Source organism: Protopterus annectens, chromosome 6.part0 (genome assembly GCF_019279795.1).
Source record: "Protopterus annectens isolate FY-2018-M chromosome 6.part0, PAN1.0, whole genome shotgun sequence".
NCBI lineage: Eukaryota > Metazoa > Chordata > Ceratodontiformes > Protopteridae > Protopterus > Protopterus annectens.
The window spans coordinates 1,172,160,075-1,172,180,332 of NC_056737.1; the positions used below are offsets into that span (position 1 = coordinate 1,172,160,075).

General features: G+C 41.2%; 3 protein-coding genes across 3 annotated transcripts in view; all 3 read left to right on the forward strand.

The window, feature by feature from the left end:
- Positions 1-20,258, forward strand: part of SLC4A3 (solute carrier family 4 member 3) — a 2,820,719-nt gene that overhangs the window by 65,011 nt on the left and 2,735,450 nt on the right. The window lies entirely within an intron of this gene.
- Positions 10,876-11,700, forward strand: LOC122803958. Its single transcript, XM_044073636.1, has 2 exons — positions 10,876-11,563; positions 11,621-11,700. The coding sequence occupies exons 1-2, from the start codon at positions 10,921-10,923 to the stop codon at positions 11,698-11,700; spliced, it is 723 nt and encodes a 240-aa protein (XP_043929571.1). The 5' UTR covers positions 10,876-10,920.
- LOC122803959 lies at positions 12,935-13,792 on the forward strand. Its single transcript, XM_044073637.1, has 2 exons — positions 12,935-13,358; positions 13,389-13,792. The coding sequence occupies exons 1-2, from the start codon at positions 12,980-12,982 to the stop codon at positions 13,790-13,792; spliced, it is 783 nt and encodes a 260-aa protein (XP_043929572.1). The 5' UTR covers positions 12,935-12,979.

The following is a 20,258-nucleotide window of genomic DNA, read 5'->3' on the forward strand; positions in this document are numbered from 1 at the left end:
AGAAGGCCAAAGAAGCGCTCTGCTCGACATGTATGGGCAGTCTATTCCAGAGTCTGGGGAGTCTCTGTGTCAGGAACCTATCCCTCCAGCATGTTTTGTTTATTGTGATAAGGTTTAGATCCCTGGAGCGTGTGGCTCTGAGGGACTGGGATTTCTTTAAGTGTAGCATGTCCAACAGCTCTGGGTTTGACATGGCCTTCTATGTTAAGCAGAGATCGCCTCGGAGTAGACGATATGCGACAGAGTATAGCTGGAGTTTTTTAAGGCGGTCAGCATAGGGCATCTGCTTTAGGCCTGTGATTCTTTTAGTGAGGTATTTCTGCGGCCTTTTCAGTTGTTGCAGATGTCTTGAGAGGTACATACCAAATGGGCATTGTATTCTATAATGGGTCTAATGAGGGACAATGACCTCCTTTTCTCTTGAATAAAAGCCCTTAGTGATGAGGTGTGCCACATAGAAAGATTTCCTGACTGTTGTGGTGATGTGGTTATCAAAGGTGAGACCACTGTCCACCTGTGTCCCTAAGTCTCTTATCACACTTTCGGTGTTTAGTGTACAGCCACCTTTGTGGTAATTCATGGGTACATCTGCTTATTAGACTATAGCTGAATGCTTACATGCCAGAGGGAGGTCATTTACAAAGATATTAAGGAGAATCGGACCTAAGCTAGATACTTGGGGTACTTCAACAGATACTAGAAGAAAGATTGAGATAGTATTTTGCCATTTAACTGCCTGGCTTCTATCTGATAGGTAGTTTTGAAACCAGGCAAGTGACTGTGCAGCGATATTTAAGGAAGCTAGTCAGTATTTACTGTTTGTAGAACTGTATCAATAGAGCCACAGCCAGGGTAACAATGGGGATAATGTGTATGGCAAAGTGACAACATCTGATCCACAGTTATGGGCCATGATGCAAACAGTACATAGTAATATGATGCATGATGTAACATTCAGGCTATGCAAGGCATTGACTGGTCTGTGCATACTTTGCATCAGATATAAACATGGCAACCCAGGTTAGGGGGAAGGCAGACCTCAGTCATCAACACTTCCATAGGTGGGGGGACTGTGACAATTAATTACAAAACTATAATATGGGGTTAATTCACGAGTAACGAGATTGTTACTTTCATACTCTGGATCACTTTAGGTTGTCATGGATCATATCCTCCATCAATGGGGTTGGTGTACTACTTTAATTTCTCAGTATTTTGGGTTTTTAGTACTGTGATAGAAATGGACCCCATTCCTAACTCAGGGTATGATAAAAATTTGTGAAATTAGTACTATTTCGATCTTTGATGTTAGCAAAAAGTGCCCTTCACAGCACCCACAATGTGCCCAGTATTGATTCCTTCTGCAATTCATATGGTGTTACATGTAGCATATCTAAATATGAGTGTAAATAATTTTTTATGACACCCATTGCTCTTACTACTGTTGGAACTGTCTGGGTATCCTTCTTCAACATTGACCTCATTTCTGCCTGCAAACCTTGGTATTTTATGACTTTGCCTTTCTCTATAATAAACACACTGCAATCGCTGAGTGTAACAATATTAATGATCAGTGTTACTTTTGTCTTCATATCATGGACTATTAAATATCTGTTTTTTGAACTGTTGGTAATGGGTGATCCCATGTGATGTAAAATTCATAATTCTCTATAATGCTTTGTGGATCATGTTTCTAATGCTTCTTAATTACTTCAGTATTTTAGTGTTTGCACAATCTCCAGTGTAACAGTCTTGCCACATTATTATTATGGCTTTCAGTGTACAGACCCTCTGCCATTAGTATATCACAACCAACAACAAGGTGTGTCACTGTTTCCACTTCTGTTCCCCCTTCACTGGAGTGCTGTATTCAATGCCACTGTGTCATGAGATTATGTGACCCGTTAACTGCCATCAGCAGCAGCTGCAGTAGCCATGCTGCCTTCAGCCTTCTATTGCCATACAGTGTTGTACCCTCCATCAGTTTGACCTGTGAATGCATGAAAAACATGACACCACTTCAAGTCCACAGACATATGTTTTGAGAATCCCCCTGTGACATGCATAGAAGGGCACATGGGATGCAGTGTAATACAATAGTTTGGAAACACATACCTTGTTGGGGAGGATGTTGCAATTGTGACAAGTGGTGCCTTGAAGCACATATATGTAAGTAATCAAAGGTTGTACTCTGTTCACTTCATGCATAAGTATATGCATCATGTCATATTGTGGAACTATGGGAACATTACCTCTATCAGTGCTTTCATGAGGCACATTGTAGCCACCTTATTTTCTTCCTCAGCAGGTCATTATGCCCGTCAGCATGGGAGAGGGTCCAGATGTGAGGAGGAATGTCACAGGCCAGGCATACCCATATGATGCAGACTGTTCCTGAGACAGGATCACTGTTGGCTCTGGACCACTTTTATGTTCATGAATACCAATGTTCCTCAGGCTCAAGACCTGAGGCATCTAATCTGGATGCATTTGTGCCGATAGTTCTACACCTTTGATATCACTTGTGGACTGATAGAACTCCACTCCTACTCTTGGACTTCATCAAAGTGGTGAACACTCTGCATCTGTTGACTCACAGCCCACATTGAGCAATGACACTGCAAGGAGCTGCTGTACAAATTGTTCCCAACAGGGAAGCACCACCACAACACTACAGAATATGATCCCTGACTCTTTATAGCCTGCTACCAGAGTGTATGGTTAACAGATCTCCCTCCCATGACTCAGGCCCATATGACACCTATTACTGCTCCCCACCACATGTACTAGTGACGATGACTGTGCCCTGCCTATCTCCCTAATCTGTCTGGGTATAGTAACCTCTGATTTACAGTGTAACTAGTCAGTATGTTGTCTTGCATAGCCTGGGTGTGATGAAGCATGCATCCTCTCATTCTGTGTTGTGGCCCGTAGTTGTAGACCTGATGCCATCTCCCTTGCACAATGTTTTGTATCCACCTCTGCTTGCATGTGCTGCTGCTTTTCACCCCCTGACTGTCCATTCTGTTCCTCAGCTGTTGACCCTAGTAATCTTGAGGACATGCTGGAGATGTTTCTTGGCTGCTGCAACAATTTGTGAATGAAAAACGCACAACAAAAATGTAGTTGCTGGTCACTTATGCATATACTATAGGATCCCACAGTTCACAGCATGCAGTGCAATAATCCCTTCATGTGTCTAAAAGCATTCTACAATGTTTCATATTTCCATGTAGGTATTGTTGACAACATCTCTGCCATGGTCTGTGGGTTGCTAATAGAGGTCATCTTCAATGGCTCCAGGGCATATTTGGCATCATCTGCAATACAGAAATACATCAGTGAAGCTACCTGTTGGCATTACATGTAGCTTGCTAGCTGTCTGCATTACATGTGATATGCTGCCTATCTGCAACACCTGTAACCTGCTACCTGTCTGCATTACATGTAACCTGCTACCTGTCTGCAACACCTGCACCTGCTTCCATGGTAACTGTAGTTATTATCTTGTACATCAGTATGGTTCTGCATCTACTAAAAAGATAACCTTTTGGAAAGACCCCCATATAAACTGTTAATACAGGTCATATTTGTGCCACATATGTGAGTCATGGGAACTACCTGATTGGCATACATAAACATTATGTATGATTCCCTGCACATTGCACACCATCTGGCAGTAGAGGGAGTGGAAGCCATTCCTGTTGATGTATGTTACACCCTGTGGACCAAGTAGGGCTTTGATGGCACAATATGTGTGTGTGTGTGTGTGTGTGTGTGTGTGTGTGTGTGTGTGTGTGTGTGTGTGTGAGTGTGTGTGTGTGTGTGTGTGTGTGTGCACATGTGTGCTATGTTTGCATGTGTGTGTGTGTGTGTGTGTGTGTGCACGCACGCGTGTGTGCAAGCATGTTTGCATGTGTGTGTGCATGTGTGTGTGTGTGTGTGTGTGCATGTGTGTGTGCATGTGTGTGTGTGTGTGTGTGTGTGTGTGTGTGTGTGTGTGTGTGTGTGTGCGTGTGTGTGCATGAGCGTTTGTGTGTGCAAGTGTGTTTGTGTGTCTGTGTGCATGTGTACGTACGTGTGTGTGTGCGTGTGTGTCTGTGCATGTGAGTGTGCATGTGTGTGCGTGTGTGTGTGAGCGTGTGTGCATGTGCATGCCACAGAAGAATAACTAATAAAATTACTTGTCTTCCATCCTTGCCTAGGAAACTCTGCATGGTGGTGTTTTTTCACTGGTGTCAGATGTGACTTGGCAACATTGGATGGATAGACATATAACAGGCATGGATGTAAGCAAGACACCCAGAGGAACATCAGGGCCTCTGGTACCAGACAGCAGTGCCACACCAGACTATAAGTTGTAGTGTCAGTGGTAGAATAGGTAGCACACTGACCTTTGATGCAGAAGGTTGTGGATTCTCTCGATTGATTGCTGACACTGGGGGGGGGGCAGTGAGCTGTCTTTCAGATGAAACTTTAAATTGAGACCCCATCTTTTTTGAGTTGGTGTTAGCCAAGGTGGATGTAAAATATCTCATGACATCTATCGAAAAGAGTAGGGGAAATTCCTCAGTGCCCTGGCCAAATTTTCTCTCGTAGTATTAATATTATCTTGAGTCTCCCCTGAGAAGAACTTACTAGCTTACAGGGGACTAACCCACCCAACAAAGGATAAGTAAAATAAATAAATAAATAAAGCAATGCTCCTGTATTGTGAAATTACTGTGCACTACAACTCTGGAGTTAATATGTTTATTGTGATCAAGTTTCTACTCAAGAAAATGTGAGGGTTAGGTTCTCCCAAATATAAACGAGGAGTAGGTTACATACAGAGTGGTCAAGTGGACCAGTCACAACAGACAGATTAAATGACATGCATTCCTGTATTTTAATGAGCGATGCTACAACAAAAGCACGTGGGGAATATTTAACTCTGATCCTACAGAGCTGCTTCATGTGCTAAGGTCGGCACTGAGGTAGAACTGTAGAATGATAAACGCCAAGAACAAACCGCACTGAATATTTAACTCCAATCCTACAGAGCATGCTTCATGTGCTAAGGTCGGCACTGAGGCAGAACTGTAGAATGATAAACGCCAAGAACAAACCGCACTGAATATTTAACTCTGATCCTACAGAGCATGCTTCTTGTGTTAATCTCAGCACTGAGGTAGAATTCTACAATGATAAAAGCCAAGAACAGAGCTGAATATTTAACTCTGATCCTGCAGTGCATGCTTTGTGTGTTAATGTCGGCACTGAGGTAGAACTGTTTAATGACAGAAGTCAAGAACAAACAGACCTGAATATTTAACTCTGTCAAATTTTACTTTATGGTGCTATTTCATGTATTATGCACCTATACTTTGAATGTTATACATCATTCAGCCTATTTGACTCAAGTCATGGCTGAAAATGGTTCCAGAGCAACATGCTGATTTTGTAGTTGTTATATAGAGATTTAATCGACATTCTGATTCCAATTACAACTTACCATATCTTTGTTTTCAATTTTCCCTAGGAATCAATGCCTGCATGTCTCAGCTGACACTCATGTGACTGCATGAAAACATTGATCTGAAGTTTGTGTGTTGAGATAGCTTTACAAGCCGTTACTGAGAGATAGGATTGTCTGTTATATAAAAGTGATAAAGTCAGAACAAACTCCTGTGAATGTGGGTAGTGCAGCAGAATGAACTGCCATTTTACTGAAGGAGCTAGTGAAGGATCTTGTCTGGATAGTGTGCAGAATTAAAATGAAGCAAAATCAATTCAATCAAAATAAATCTGCTGGGGACAGATTAATGAGAAAAATTATTCATACCTTGTGTCAGCAATGAGGCTTAGTGCTTCACTTAGTTATGATGAAGCAGTTAAAAATGAAAGGCATTCAGCTGAACAGATGCCACAATGATTAAGGTGTAGTCATTTGTATAATAAAAAGCCTCATTTATTGGTGACTAGAAAATGCAGCAACTGTGGGTTATTTAGCCATTATTCTAAAATGTTCAAGAATAAAATGAGAGGTGCAAGAAAATGACATAAAACTGTTGACTTTATAACCTCTGATAGAGTTTCAAGACTAATAAAGAGTTGTTTATTAATGCAGTTGATGTACGCGTGAGTTAAGATGCACTCTGTTTCTTTAAAAAGAACAGAAATATAGCACTCATTTAATTGTAAAGTTGTTGGACTGAAAACAGTATCTGTAAAAGGTAAACATTTTATAGTTAAGTTTGATATCAGCACATAATGTAACATCTTAATTTACACTGCATTCACAAACTTGAGATTGGAGGACATTCTGACAGTTTAGAGCTATGCTAATGACTAATCCATATCACAGATTAATACCATATTGGCCAAAAAGAGTTGTGTCATGATTATAAAAAAAAACCTACAACCTTTTATTTCAAACTATGTCAATAAAATAAATATATTGAGCAGAATGACATGTAAGCAGTTGGGTATGATTAAACACAGATCATGCATCCAGCAAAGACAATCACTCACACACTCAAGCAGTAGATAACCCACAGAGTTCCAGAGTTGATTTGTCACATGTTTATGAAGCAGTTAATTAGTGCATTTGTGGATACAATTATTTAGATATTCATAAAGGAAATATGCATGTACCTGAAGTGGATGATTCACTCATTCGTGCAACACAGCCTAATAAGTCAATCAAGCAAAAGTTAGTTGATATTTTTAGACAATATGCTGATTGATTTATAAGACTTCAACATCCATCAGGAACCACTTCAGTTCATTGAACTAAAATGGAGCCCAGAAGGGAACACTGAAATACTCTTGTTGAAAACTATGGTATTATCAGGTTAGCTAGATGAAGAAAAATGTGGCACTTCCCATCTAAATATGATAACCTTTCAGTTAGGAAATTCATATCCACAAGGACATTTGTTCAGCTCTAGCAAACCAACAATGCCAAACCAGTTATGGAAAGAAATGCTTGAGAAAATGTCTGAGTGCCATGTGGGTAGAGTCCAGTGCAAGGAAGAACATGCAACATTAGCTGCATATTTATTCCATTCCTAAGGCACTCAGTATCTCATCTGTGTTGGATATTATCTGATGTATCCTGAAGTCATAAAGCAGCATGATACATAATCAAATTCAGTCGTTATGCTTTTCATAAGAAAATGCCTCATGTCGAGGGATTCCAAACAACCTTCTAACTGACAATCATCTGCAATTTGCAGGTCAGGAATTTTGGTTATTCTCACAAGAATGAGAACTCTATAGTGCTTATAGGTCCATAGGTTCATAGAATGATATTATGCTATTGGCCCAGAGGCTTGTAACAATTTTGCCCATGTCCCCACAAAGTCAGCACATTTTTTCTCTGTCCAGCAGGGACACAGGTAGCATCCCAGGGGTGTATTTTCTGTTTCCCATCCAATCGTCCAGGGTTCCTCTTAATCAGGGCTAATGAGGTACTCTGCTTCACATGGAAAGGTAGTCTATTACACAAATGGGGGAGTCTTTGGGACACAAATCTGTCCTACCCACAAATTCTATTAATGTCACAGACCAGGTTGAGGCCTTGCATGCGAGTTGCATGAGTAGAGTTTGACTTACGGATATGTAACAACTCCATCAAGGCTGGGTCTGAGATAGCCTTGTATGCCAGATACAGATCACCTCTGAGCAGTCTGTATGAGACTGAATAGAGGGACAGGGCTTTTAGCCTATCTGTATAGGGTAGGTGTTTGAGACCCTGGGTTTTCCTGGATAGGAATGTCTGTGGTCTCTCCAGCTGCTGCATGTGCTTGGCAAGGTACATGCCGAAGGGGGAACTGTACTCAGTAATGGGCCTAATAAGGGAGGATACTGACATGTTATGACCGCCTTGTTCCTGGATGAAATACCCTTACTTATGAGGTGAGCCATGTAGAAAGCCTTCTGTAAAATGGAGGCAACTTGGTGGTCAAAAGTCAGGTTGCTATCAACCTGGGTGCCCAAGTCCCTCTTGATTGATTACATGCTAAGTACATTGTTATTAACGTGATTTTTATTTTTATTTTACATTTGTTGACCGGGCTAGTCTAGCTGGACAAATATCCGTTTTCAGTAGAGGCCCGGGGAGAAAAGCTCCAATTACAAGAAGTAAACAATCATTAACAATAAAAAAATATTAAGCAAAATACAATAAGTACAAAGGTGGACTTATGTATGAATTAATGGAAACAAAAAAAGCAGAACAACAACTTTTCAGAAAATAGTTGGTTTATAATAAAATTACAAGGTAAGCAACATTCAGCAGTTAGATACAAAAAAAAAAAAAATTCAAGATGTGATAACATGGTGGAGGGAAGAAGAAAAAAAATGTTAGAGACAATCTCAAAGATAAGACTGTCAAAAGTTAAAATATGTTGTTTAGAGGGACAGTTGGGCAAAGGGGGGAAGTTGGGAGTAGTGGAGAAGTAATTTCAGTCTGGATTAGCACAAGGACACAGCCATTGAGTTTTAAGATGTTCTTTGATATGTCTTTTGAAAAGGGATGTAGAGTCTAGGTTTGTTATTTCCTGAGGTAGTTGATTCCAGATTTTCCCAACAGAATTTGAAAATAATGAGTCCCCAGCTTTATTCTTTGATTTGGTTAAGGCTACAAGGAGTTTATTAGCCGAGCATAGTGTGGCTAGGTTTTTATAAGGTGAAATCAGTTTTGTAAGGCTAGGGGTAGCATCAGGATAGTAAAGGGTCTTATGAATGATAATTAATTGTTGATAGAGTAAGTGGTTGTTGAGTTCTAACCAATCTAGTTGCTTGAGGTTAAGACAATGGTGGGTTCTAAAAGGGGTAGCAGTAATGAATCTAGTACTACTATTGTAACAGGTAGAAAGTTTGGTGATGTTATTTTTAGACAAGTTTGTATATATAGCAGAGGCATAGAAATTATATGATAATTATATGATTATAATTATGATATATTAATGATAATTAGTGGGGACACCATTTTTCCCAAAGGAGATAATGATGCATTTCTTGGCATTCAATTTGAGGTCATGCGTCTGGCACCAGTCATTAGTTTGGGTAAGGCCCTCTTGGAGGATGTTCACATCACTAGGAGAAATTAAGACAGTGCCCAGCTTGCAGTTATCTGCAAACTTGGTCGGCCAAAGACCACTGGCTTTGACTTGCACCTCAGAAAACTATATCCCAAACAGGAGAGGACCTAAGACCGATACTTGGGGTACACCACTCATTACGGGCCTACTACTAGAGGTGGTTTCCCCTATTTTGACTGAGTGGGTTCTATCAGTGAACCAGTTAGCTACCCCTCTGGTAATATACAGGTTGGTGCCTAGTTGGGAGAGTTTATCTATTATGCCCGAGTGGGGAATAGTGTTAAAGGCTTTGGCTAGGTCAAGGTAGGTGATGTGCACCATCTTCCGCTCGTGCATGGCTTTGGTGACTGTTTTGAAGAAGTCAACTAAGTTTAACAGGCATGATCTCCCTTTGACAAAATCAAACTGTGTGGAGTCAAGCATTTGGAGGTTGCCAATATCCTTGTTTATAAGGTCCATGATAATGTGTTCCATGGCCTTGCAGATCAGGTTAGTTAGGCTGATGGGCCTATAATTGTCTTGGTCGATGGATGCTCCACATTTGTGTAGAAGGATGACAGTGGTTGTCCTCTGTTCAGCTGGGATGAAGCCGGTGTTCAGGGTTTGGTTGAATAGGGTGTCTAATGGAGCAAACAGCTCATGCCTGACTTCATGTAGGATACAGCCAGAGATGTTGTCAGGTCCAACAGACACTGTATCTTTTTACCTTAGTCAGGGCATTAAAGACCTGTTCCCTGGTGATGAGAGGAGGGGGGCAGGTGCTGGGGATGTCCTGGCTTACTGATGGGGAGACAGGGGTGTGAAGGTTTCACTGAACCTGTTTACTAGCAGGTTGGCTAATTCTACAGCATAATAAACAGACAGGTATATCCACAGTCAAATGTATAGGTATACATAGTCATGCAGATTATCCAAAACATGAAGAATAAAATGTGATGCCATCTCAAATCAAGGTCGCCATCTATTTTGATTGAATGCAGAAATATCCTATTGCATCCAGTTGGACTGTCACCTTTCTGATGACAGCAAAGAGAATTAATGCAAAACTACATACTTCATAACTACTGTTGCAGCTAGAGGACATACCAAATAATAAAGTGACTTGAACAAAAGCACAACTGCTGCCATGATACATAGTCGGATACTGACACATCAGCCAGGAGGTATTAGAATCTATAACCCATTTTAAGTCAAAGATGGGGAACTGTTGAATCCAGGAGAAGACATCTCTACAGGACAGAATGGTTTTCAGCTCAGAGATGTAAAGGTCCAGTGAGAGTACCTGACATGGATACTGTACACCAGGTGTACCTACCATAGTGAATCTGTGTTGTTTTAGCAACTGTTATCAATGTGAAATTGTTTCAGTTATTATTTTATTTATTTATGTATTTATATTTGTTAGCCAGATAATGTCTGACTGGGCACGTAGCCCATTTTCAGCAAAGACCCAGGGAGAAAAGCTCCAGAACAGTAACAATTAATTAAGAGTCCAAGTAGCCAAGAACACAAATATTAGCAAACAATGCAATTAACAAAGTTACATAAGAGACAGTCATTAACAGAAATATTAGCAAAAATGCAATTACCAAAGTTACAAAGAGACAATTAGTCATAAAAACACACAGTAATAACATAAATATTCATAATGTGTCAGAGAATAAGCAGAGGGTTATAAACAGCAGCTGCTTAAAGGTGGCGATGAGAGCTACATGAGAAAGGGAGTTGGAAATAATAAACAGCAGCTGCTTAAAGGTGGCGATGAGAGCTACATGAGAAAGGAGTTGGAAATAATAAACAGCAGCTGCTTAAAGGTGGCGATGAGAGCTACATGAGAAAGGGAGTTGGAAATAATAAACAGCAGCTGCTTAAAGGTGGCGATGAGAGCTACATGAGAAAGGGAGTTGGAAATAATAAACAGCAGCTGCTTAAAGGTGGCGATGAGAGCTACATGAGAAAGGGAGTTGGAAATAATAAACAGCAGCTGCTTAAAGGTGGCGATGAGAGCTACATGAGAAAGGGAGTTGGAAATAATAAACAGCAGCTGCTTAAAGGTGGCGATGAGAGCTACATGAGAAAGGGAGTTGGAAATAATAAACAGCAGCTGCTTAAAGGTGGCGATGAGAGCTACATGAGAAAGGGAGTTGGAAATAATAAACAGCAGCTGCTTAAAGGTGGCGATGAGAGCTACATGAGAAAGGGAGTTGGAAATAATAAACAGCAGCTGCTTAAAGGTGGCGATGAGAGCTACATGAGAAAGGGAGTTGGAAATAATAAACAGCAGCTGCTTAAAGGTGGCGATGAGAGCTACATGAGAAAGGGAGTTGGAAATAATAAACAGCAGCTGCTTAAAGGTGGCGATGAGAGCTACATGAGAAAGGGAGTTGGAAATAATAAACAGCAGCTGCTTAAAGGTGGCGATGAGAGCTACATGAGAAAGGGAGTTGGAAATAATAAACAGCAGCTGCTTAAAGGTGGCGAGAGCTACATGAGAAAGGGAGTTGGAAATAATAAACAGCAGCTGCTTAAAGGTGGCGATGAGAGCTACATGAGAAAGGAGTTGGAAATAATAAACAGCAGCTGCTTAAAGGTGGCGATGAGAGCTACATGAGAAAGGGAGTTGGAAATAATAAACAGCAGCTGCTTAAAGGTGGCGATGAGAGCTACATGAGAAAGGGAGTTGGAAATAATAAACAGCAGCTGCTTAAAGGTGGCGATGAGAGCTACATGAGAAAGGGAGTTGGAAATAATAAACAGCAGCTGCTTAAAGGTGGCGAAGAGCTACATGAGAAAGGGAGTTGGAAATAATAAACAGCAGCTGCTTAAAGGTGGCGATGAGAGCTACATGAGAAAGGGAGTTGGAAATAATAAACAGCAGCTGCTTAAAGGTGGCGATGAGAGCTACATGAGAAAGGGAGTTGGAAATAATAAACAGCAGCTGCTTAAAGGTGGCGATGAGAGCTACATGAGAAAGGGAGTTGGAAATAATAAACAGCAGCTGCTTAAAGGTGGCGATGAGAGCTACATGAGAAAAGCTACATGAGAAAGGGAGTTGGAAATAATAAACAGCAGCTGCTTAAAGGTGGCGATGAGAGCTACATGAGAAAGGGAGTTGGAAATAATAAACAGCAGCTGCTTAAAGGTGGCGATAGAGCTACATGAGAAAGGGAGTTGGAAATAATAAACAGCAGCTGCTTAAAGGTGGCGATGAGAGCTACATGAGAAAGGGAGTTGGAAATAATAAACAGCAGCTGCTTAAAGGTGGCGATGAGAGCTACATGAGAAAGGGAGTTGGAAATAATAAACAGCAGCAAATAATAAACAGCAGCTGCTTAAAGGTGGCGATGAGAGCTACATGAGAAAGGAGTTGGAAATAATAAACAGCAGCTGCTTAAAGGTGGCGATAGAGCTACATGAGAAAGGGAGTTGGAAATAATAAACAGCAGCTGCTTAAAGGTGGCGATGAGAGCTACATGAGAAAGGGAGTTGGAAATAATAAACAGCAGCTGCTTAAAGGTGGCGATGAGAGCTACATGAGAAAGGGAGTTGGAAATAATAAACAGCAGCTGCTTAAAGGTGGCGATAGAGCTACATGAGAAAGGGAGTTGGAAATAATAAACAGCAGCTGCTTAAAGGTGGCGATAGAGCTACATGAGAAAGGGAGTTGGAAATAATAAACAGCAGCTGCTTAAAGGTGGCGATGAGAGCTACATGAGAAAGGGAGTTGGAAATAATAAACAGCAGCTGCTTAAAGGTGGCGATGAGAGCTACATGAGAAAGGGAGTTGGAAATAATAAACAGCAGCTGCTTAAAGGTGGCGATGAGAGCTACATGAGAAAGGAGTTGGAAATAATAAACAGCAGCTGCTTAAAGGTGGCGATGAGAGCTACATGAGAAAGGGAGTTGGAAATAATAAACAGCAGCTGCTTAAAGGTGGCGATGAGAGCTACATGAGAAAGGGAGTTGGAAATAATAAACAGCAGCTGCTTAAAGGTGGCGATGAGAGCTACATGAGAAAGGGAGTTGGAAATAATAAACAGCAGCTGCTTAAAGGTGGCGATGAGAGCTACATGAGAAAGGGAGTTGGAAATAATAAACAGCAGCTGCTTAAAGGTGGCGATGAGAGCTACATGAGAAAGGGAGTTGGAAATAATAAACAGCAGCTGCTTAAAGGTGGCGATGAGAGCTACATGAGAAAGGGAGTTGGAAATAATAAACAGCAGCTGCTTAAAGGTGGCGATGAGAGCTACATGAGAAAGGGAGTTGGAAATAATAAACAGCAGCTGCTTGGAGTTGGAAATAATAAACAGCAGCTGCTTAAAGGTGGCGATGAGAGCTACATGAGAAAGGGAGTTGGAAATAATAAACAGCAGCTGCTTAAAGGTGGCGATGAGAGCTACATGAGAAAGGGAGTTGGAAATAATAAACAGCAGCTGCTTAAAGGTGGCGATGAGAGCTACATGAGAAAGGGAGTTGGAAATAATAAACAGCAGCTGCTTAAAGGTGGCGATGAGAGCTACATGAGAAAGGGAGTTGGAAATAATAAACAGCAGCTGCTTAAAGGTGGCGATGAGAGCTACATGAGAAAGGGAGTTGGAAATAATAAACAGCAGCTGCTTAAAGGTGGCGATGAGAGCTACATGAGAAAGGGAGTTGGAAATAATAAACAGCAGCTGCTTAAAGGTGGCGATAGAGCTACATGAGAAAGGGAGTTGGAAATAATAAACAGCAGCTGCTTAAAGGTGGCGATGAGAGCTACATGAGAAAGGAGTTGGAAATAATAAACAGCAGCTGCTTAAAGGTGGCGATGAGAGCTACATGAGAAAGGGAGTTGGAAATAATAAACAGCAGCTGCTTAAAGGTGGCGATGAGAGCTACATGAGAAAGGGAGTTGGAAATAATAAACAGCAGCTGCTTAAAGGTGGCGATGAGAGCTACATGAGAAAGGGAGTTGGAAATAATAAACAGCAGCTGCTTAAAGGTGGCGATGAGAGCTACATGAGAAAGGGAGTTGGAAATAATAAACAGCAGCTGCTTAAAGGTGGCGATGAGAGCTACATGAGAAAGGGAGTTGGAAATAATAAACAGCAGCTGCTTAAAGGTGGCGATGAGAGCTACATGAGAAAGGGAGTTGGAAATAATAAACAGCAGCTGCTTAAAGGTGGCGATGAGAGCTACATGAGAAAGGGAGTTGGAAATAATAAACAGCAGCTGCTTAAAGGTGGCGATGAGAGCTACATGAGAAAGGAGTTGGAAATAATAAACAGCAGCTGCTTAAAGGTGGCGATGAGAGCTACATGAGAAAGGGAGTTGGAAATAATAAACAGCAGCTGCTTAAAGGTGGCGATGAGAGCTACATGAGAAAGGGAGTTGGAAATAATAAACAGCAGCTGCTTAAAGGTGGCGATGAGAGCTACATGAGAAAGGGAGTTGGAAATAATAAACAGCAGCTGCTTAAAGGTGGCGATGAGAGCTACATGAGAAAGGGAGTTGGAAATAATAAACAGCAGCTGCTTAAAGGTGGCGAGAGCTACATGAGAAAGGAGTTGGAAATAATAAACAGCAGCTGCTTAAAGGTGGCGAAGAGCTACATGAGAAAGGGAGTTGGAAATAATAAACAGCAGCTGCTTAAAGGTGGCGATGAGAGCTACATGAGAAAGGAGTTGGAAATAATAAACAGCAGCTGCTTAAAGGTGGCGATGAGAGCTACATGAGAAAGGGAGTTGGAAATAATAAACAGCAGCTGCTTAAAGGTGGCGATGAGAGCTACATGAGAAAGGGAGTTGGAAATAATAAACAGCAGCTGCTTAAAGGTGGCGATGAGAGCTACATGAGAAAGGGAGTTGGAAATAATAAACAGCAGCTGCTTAAAGGTGGCGATGAGAGCTACATGAGAAAGGGAGTTGGAAATAATAAACAGCAGCTGCTTAAAGGTGGCGATGAGAGCTACATGAGAAAGGGAGTTGGAAATAATAGGAGGAAGAAACTAGCAGGAACAATACTGGGGCAGAACCAGTTGGTATTGTAATCTTTTAGGCTTTTTTTAAATGAGGACATGTTGAGATTGTTTTGGATGTGCTGAGGAAGAGCATTCCAGTCCTTAGCTATTTTATAGGAATAGAGGGAGTTGCCAAGATTGGGGGTTGGAGACAGTGGCATTGACAAAAAGGCAAGAGTCAGAGCTTGACGTGGCAGAGTTGAAGATGTTATGATTTGCACTGGGTGTGACGAGGATGGACAGGATTAGGAATAAGTATATTAGAGAGTCAACCCAAGTTGGAAGGTTTGGAAACAAAGCCAGACTGGCAAGATTACGTTGGTTTGGACATGTGCTGAGGAGGGATGCAGAGTATATTGGGAAAAAGATGCCAAGGATGAAGCTGCCAGGTAACAGGAAAAGAGGAAGGCCTAAGTTAAGGTTTATGGATGTGATGAGAGAGGACATGAAGGTGATTGGTGTGACAGAGCAAGATGCAGAGGACAGGAAGAAATGGAAACAGTTGATCTGCTGTGATGACTCTTAACGGGAGAAGCCGAAAGAAGAAGAAGAAGAGGAGGAAGTTGCCATGATTGTTGTGAGACTGGGCAATGTTTAGCATTAGTCTGGTGGACAACCTAAGGGGTCTGCAGTTTAAGTTAGGTTGGAGCAGGCTTGAAAGTGCAGGGCAGTCACTGAGGTTATGTATGACTTTATGGGCAAAGGTAAATTCATTTAGTGTTAATAGGTTGGGAAATTCCTGCCAGTTGAGTTGTTGAAGAATACAGCAATGATGAGTTTTATGGGATTGACTGGTGGCAAACTTAGCTATTTTGTTATAGCAGGTCTCTAGGTTAGTGAGGTCAGCCTTACGTACGTTGGTGAACACACTGAGCCGAGTGGAGGAGAGGCATTGACTACAACTCTGGTCTGAGATATATAACAATAAATATCCTGTTTTTTTTTTTTTTTTTGCTTATTTTTACTAGTTATTGCTTCTAGAAATTTATATGTAGCACTTTTTATGGCCTGCTGTTTAGTTTTTACTGTATTTTATTGCTATTAACTAATCTGCATGGTTAAACTAAAATTGTCTGCCTTACAGGGCCTGATAAAAAAGTTTTTTACTGTCCCACTGTTTGTAAAGCTTTTTAGCTAGTTTCACTGTGTGAATGGTATTAACAGGAAATTTTCTCTACTTGTTAAGCACCTGTTTGTTTGTTCTGATTTCCTGCCAAGGAGTGTATCATATAACTGATTTTTTGCAGTTAAAAACATTCTACAGAGTCTCCTTGCTCCTTTATCTGTTTAAAACTTTAATTTTATGGCTCACTGCTGTTCTTCTCCTGTGATAAACATTTCTGTAATGTTTACTGTCTAAAAGAGGCAGGCTAGTAGCTGTAGTATTGTCCCAGTTCAGATTTTCTGTCTCTGGACCTGTTTGTTTTTGTAGTTGTTGTTCTGAGCACATGGTTAGGCCATCTTGAGTTACTAGAAGCCTTTCTTTACCTTCATGGCAGGATTGTGTTGATTGGCTGCTGGCTGGTGGAAGTTGGATGGTCTAGGGCTTGGAGTAAGCACTCATTGGTTCTTTTGAGCTTTTTTTAAAAAAAGTTGTTTAAGGTTGCATCATCTGGTATTTAAGCCCTAACTTTGAGAGGATTTATGACTATACACACGGAGCCAAGTGGAGGAGGGGGCATTGAATACAACTCTGATCTGAAATATATAACAGTAAGTATCCTTTTTTTTGCTTATTTTTACTAGTTATTGCTTCTAGCAATTTATATATAACACTTTTTATTGCCTGCTGCATACTTTTTATTGTATTTTATTGCTATTAACTAATCTGCACAGCTAAACTAAAATTGTCTGCTTTACAGGGCCTGATAAATAAGGTTTTTACTGTCACACTGTTTGTAAAGCTTTTTAGCTAGTTTCATTGTGCAAAAGGTATTAATGGGAAATTTTCTCTACTTGTTAAGCACCTGTTGTTTGTTCTGATTTCCTGCCAAGCAGTGTATCATATAACTGATTTGTCTGTAGATAAAATCATTCTGTAGAGTCTCCTTGCTCCTTTATCTGTTTAAAAACTTTCATTTTGTGGCTCACTGCTGTTCTTCTGTTGTGATAAACATTTCTGTAGTGTTTATTGTCTAAAAGAGTGTAGGCTAGTAGCTGTAGTATTGTTCCCCGCCCTGACTCCCTGTTAGTGTCTTGCTGTTATACTTGGTGGCTTTGAAGTTGCCTGCCCCTACTGTAAATTTGAACTTGGACACTCCTCCCATTCTAATGTCATTAGCTCATTCTACATAATACAGAGAGAACACTTGAGAAGGCCAACCCACTTAGTTTCCTAACCTTGAATTATCTTCTGCTTCTCTTCTCTCCCTTTCCTTTACAAAAATGAAAATTGCAGAATTAACTGATATTGTCAACATCCTGGCAGATAGGTTCAGTGGTAACATTACCCCCCCTCACCCCCTAAAGGGCCCATATCTATATAGGAAGAATGCAGAGTCCCTGTAATCACAACTATGCAGGTAAATGCTGCACTGTCTAAAGCCAAAAAACACAGCATCCATGGGACTGGACAACATCCCAGGCTGTGTTTTACATGAATTTTAGAATGAATTGGCTCCCCACCTAAGCACCATGTCCAATCATAGCCTCACGTCAGGCTTTGTGCCCACTGAATGGCTCACAGCAACAGTTATCCCACTCCACAAAGGAGAAGCCACCACTGATCCCAATAACTATCATCCTATTAGCCTGATGAGCCTGTTCTGTAAGGCCATGGAATGTATCATCATGGAACTCATAAACAGACATTTGTAACCTCCAAACTCTGGACCCCACCCAGTTCGGGTTTGTGAAAGACAGATCATGCCTCCTGAACCTGATAAACTTCTTTGAGGCAATCACCAAAGCCACAGACAAGGATAAAGTGGTTCACATAGCCTATCTTGACCTTGCCAAGGCTTTCAACACCATCCCCATTCTGGAATTATAGCTAAACTCATTAAACTAGGTATAGATCCCTATGTCACAAGATGGGTTGCCAACTGGCTCACTGACAGAACCCACACTGTAAAAGTTGCAGACTCCAATCTGACTTCAAACCAGTGACAAGTGGAGTACCACAGCGTTCATTCCTGGGACCTCTCCTGTTTGGTATTTACTTCTCTGAAGTACAGGCTAACACGGAAGGCCTTTGGCTAAAAGACTTCACAGATGACTGCAAGCTAGGAGCCATAGTAGAGTCCCCAAATGATGTGGACATCTTACAGAAGGGCCTCACTGAGACAGATGCCTGGTGTCAGAGCCATGGCCTCATGCTCAATGCCAAAAAGTGCATTGTCATCCCATTTGGTAAAATCTCTGTACCGAACTACCACATAGACAGCAGTCTACTTAACACTGAATGCGTGATAAGAGACCTTGGGACCCAGGTGGATAGTAGTCTCTCCTTTGATAATCACATTGCCACAGTAGTCAGGAAGTTCTTCTATGTGACACACCTCCTCACAAAAGGGTTCTCATCCAGGAAAAAAGAGGTCATTGTTCCTCTCTACTCGACACTCATTAGACCCATTACAGAGTAACTAACATATAAAGCTATGTCAAACCCAGAGCTTTTGGACATGCTACACCTAAAGAATTCCCAATCCCTCCGAGCTACATGCTCTAGGGAATTAGACCATGTCACCACAATAAACAGGACATGCTGGAGGGATAGATTCCTGTCGCAGAGACTTCCCATAGTCTGGAACAAGCTACCCATCTATGTCAAGCAAAGTTCCTCATTAGCACTCTTCAAGAGAAATCTTGAGTGGATGGGAAATAGGAAATACACCCGGGGATCACTTCTGTGGCTCTGCTTGACAGGGTCACAGGAAAATAACTTTCTTGGGTGGTGTAAGCCAGGGAACCTTTTGGCTAGGCTTACTTAGGCTCTTGGGATGATAGCCTAGTACCTACCTACCTATGACCCTATTAAAAAAAAAAAAAAAAAAACTTTGCTAGGATCTCCCTGTATTCTGCTTAACTGTAACAAAAATATACGCTTGTTTCCTCCCTTTCCTGTAACTAGTCTAGTCCAGATACACATTTGCGATATCTAGGACTTTTTCTAAGCTTCTGAGCCCCCCATGCCTGTCTGTGTTGGAGGGAAGCCTGCTAGCTTATCAGTGGGAGGTGTAAGCACTAGGTAACCTATCTACCACATAAGGAGTGGTTCAACTTTCTGATTTAAAAGCCCGCAATTGCACTTGTTTCCCCTCTTTCCTGCAACTAGTCTAGCCCAGATACAGATTTGCTGTATCCAGGACTGTTTGTAAGCTCTTGGGGCCCCCAAGCCTTTCTGTGTTGGAGGGAATCCTGCTAGCTTATCTGTGGAAGTGGTAAGCACTAAGTAACCTGTTTACCACATAAGGAGTGGTTTCTGGGCCAGAAGTTGTAGTTATTGGCCGTTTGGGAAAATGTTTCATTTCTCTCAACTTTCTGATTTAAAAGCCTGCATTTCCACTTGTGTCTATCCTGTAGCTAGTCTAATTCAGATATAGATTCTTAGTTTTAGCACTTGAATGTGCTTATTCATGCTCAGCACTTGTTCAGAACTTGTTGTAAGCACTAAATAAGTTACAAATTACTACAGCACTCAATCGTCCTCATTACCAAGAGGAGAACAGTTTTTGTACTTACTTTCCTCACTTGCTTAGAGAAAAACAGGTCTTGTACTCAAAGACACTTGGAAGAAGGTAAGTCCACTCCAAGTACTGTAGTTCCTTTTCTTTAATATAGCACAAGCAAAAATAATAAAAAATACAGGATATATATTGAAGTAGATGATAAAACAACTGGGAACACAAAGTGCTTTTCATCCCACCTGGTGGTGAGACTTCTTTAGGTAAAAGCATTCATTAAAACCAGTGCATTAAAATACAGTCCATGGTGCAAGCATGTTGTTGGTCAGCCAATGGGTGAGGGCTATTCCCAACACACTGATGATGCTATGAGGGTCCACTCAATTAGTAATTACTTCCTTTAAGAGTTTCTTTCAAAACACACTCTGGACTTATTAATAAATCTAGTGATGCCCTATTGGGAGGAGGAGTATGTGAAGAAATCAGGGCAGACCCCATATCAGATCCACTATTACACCTGTTATTTGGATGATATTTTCATGTTAA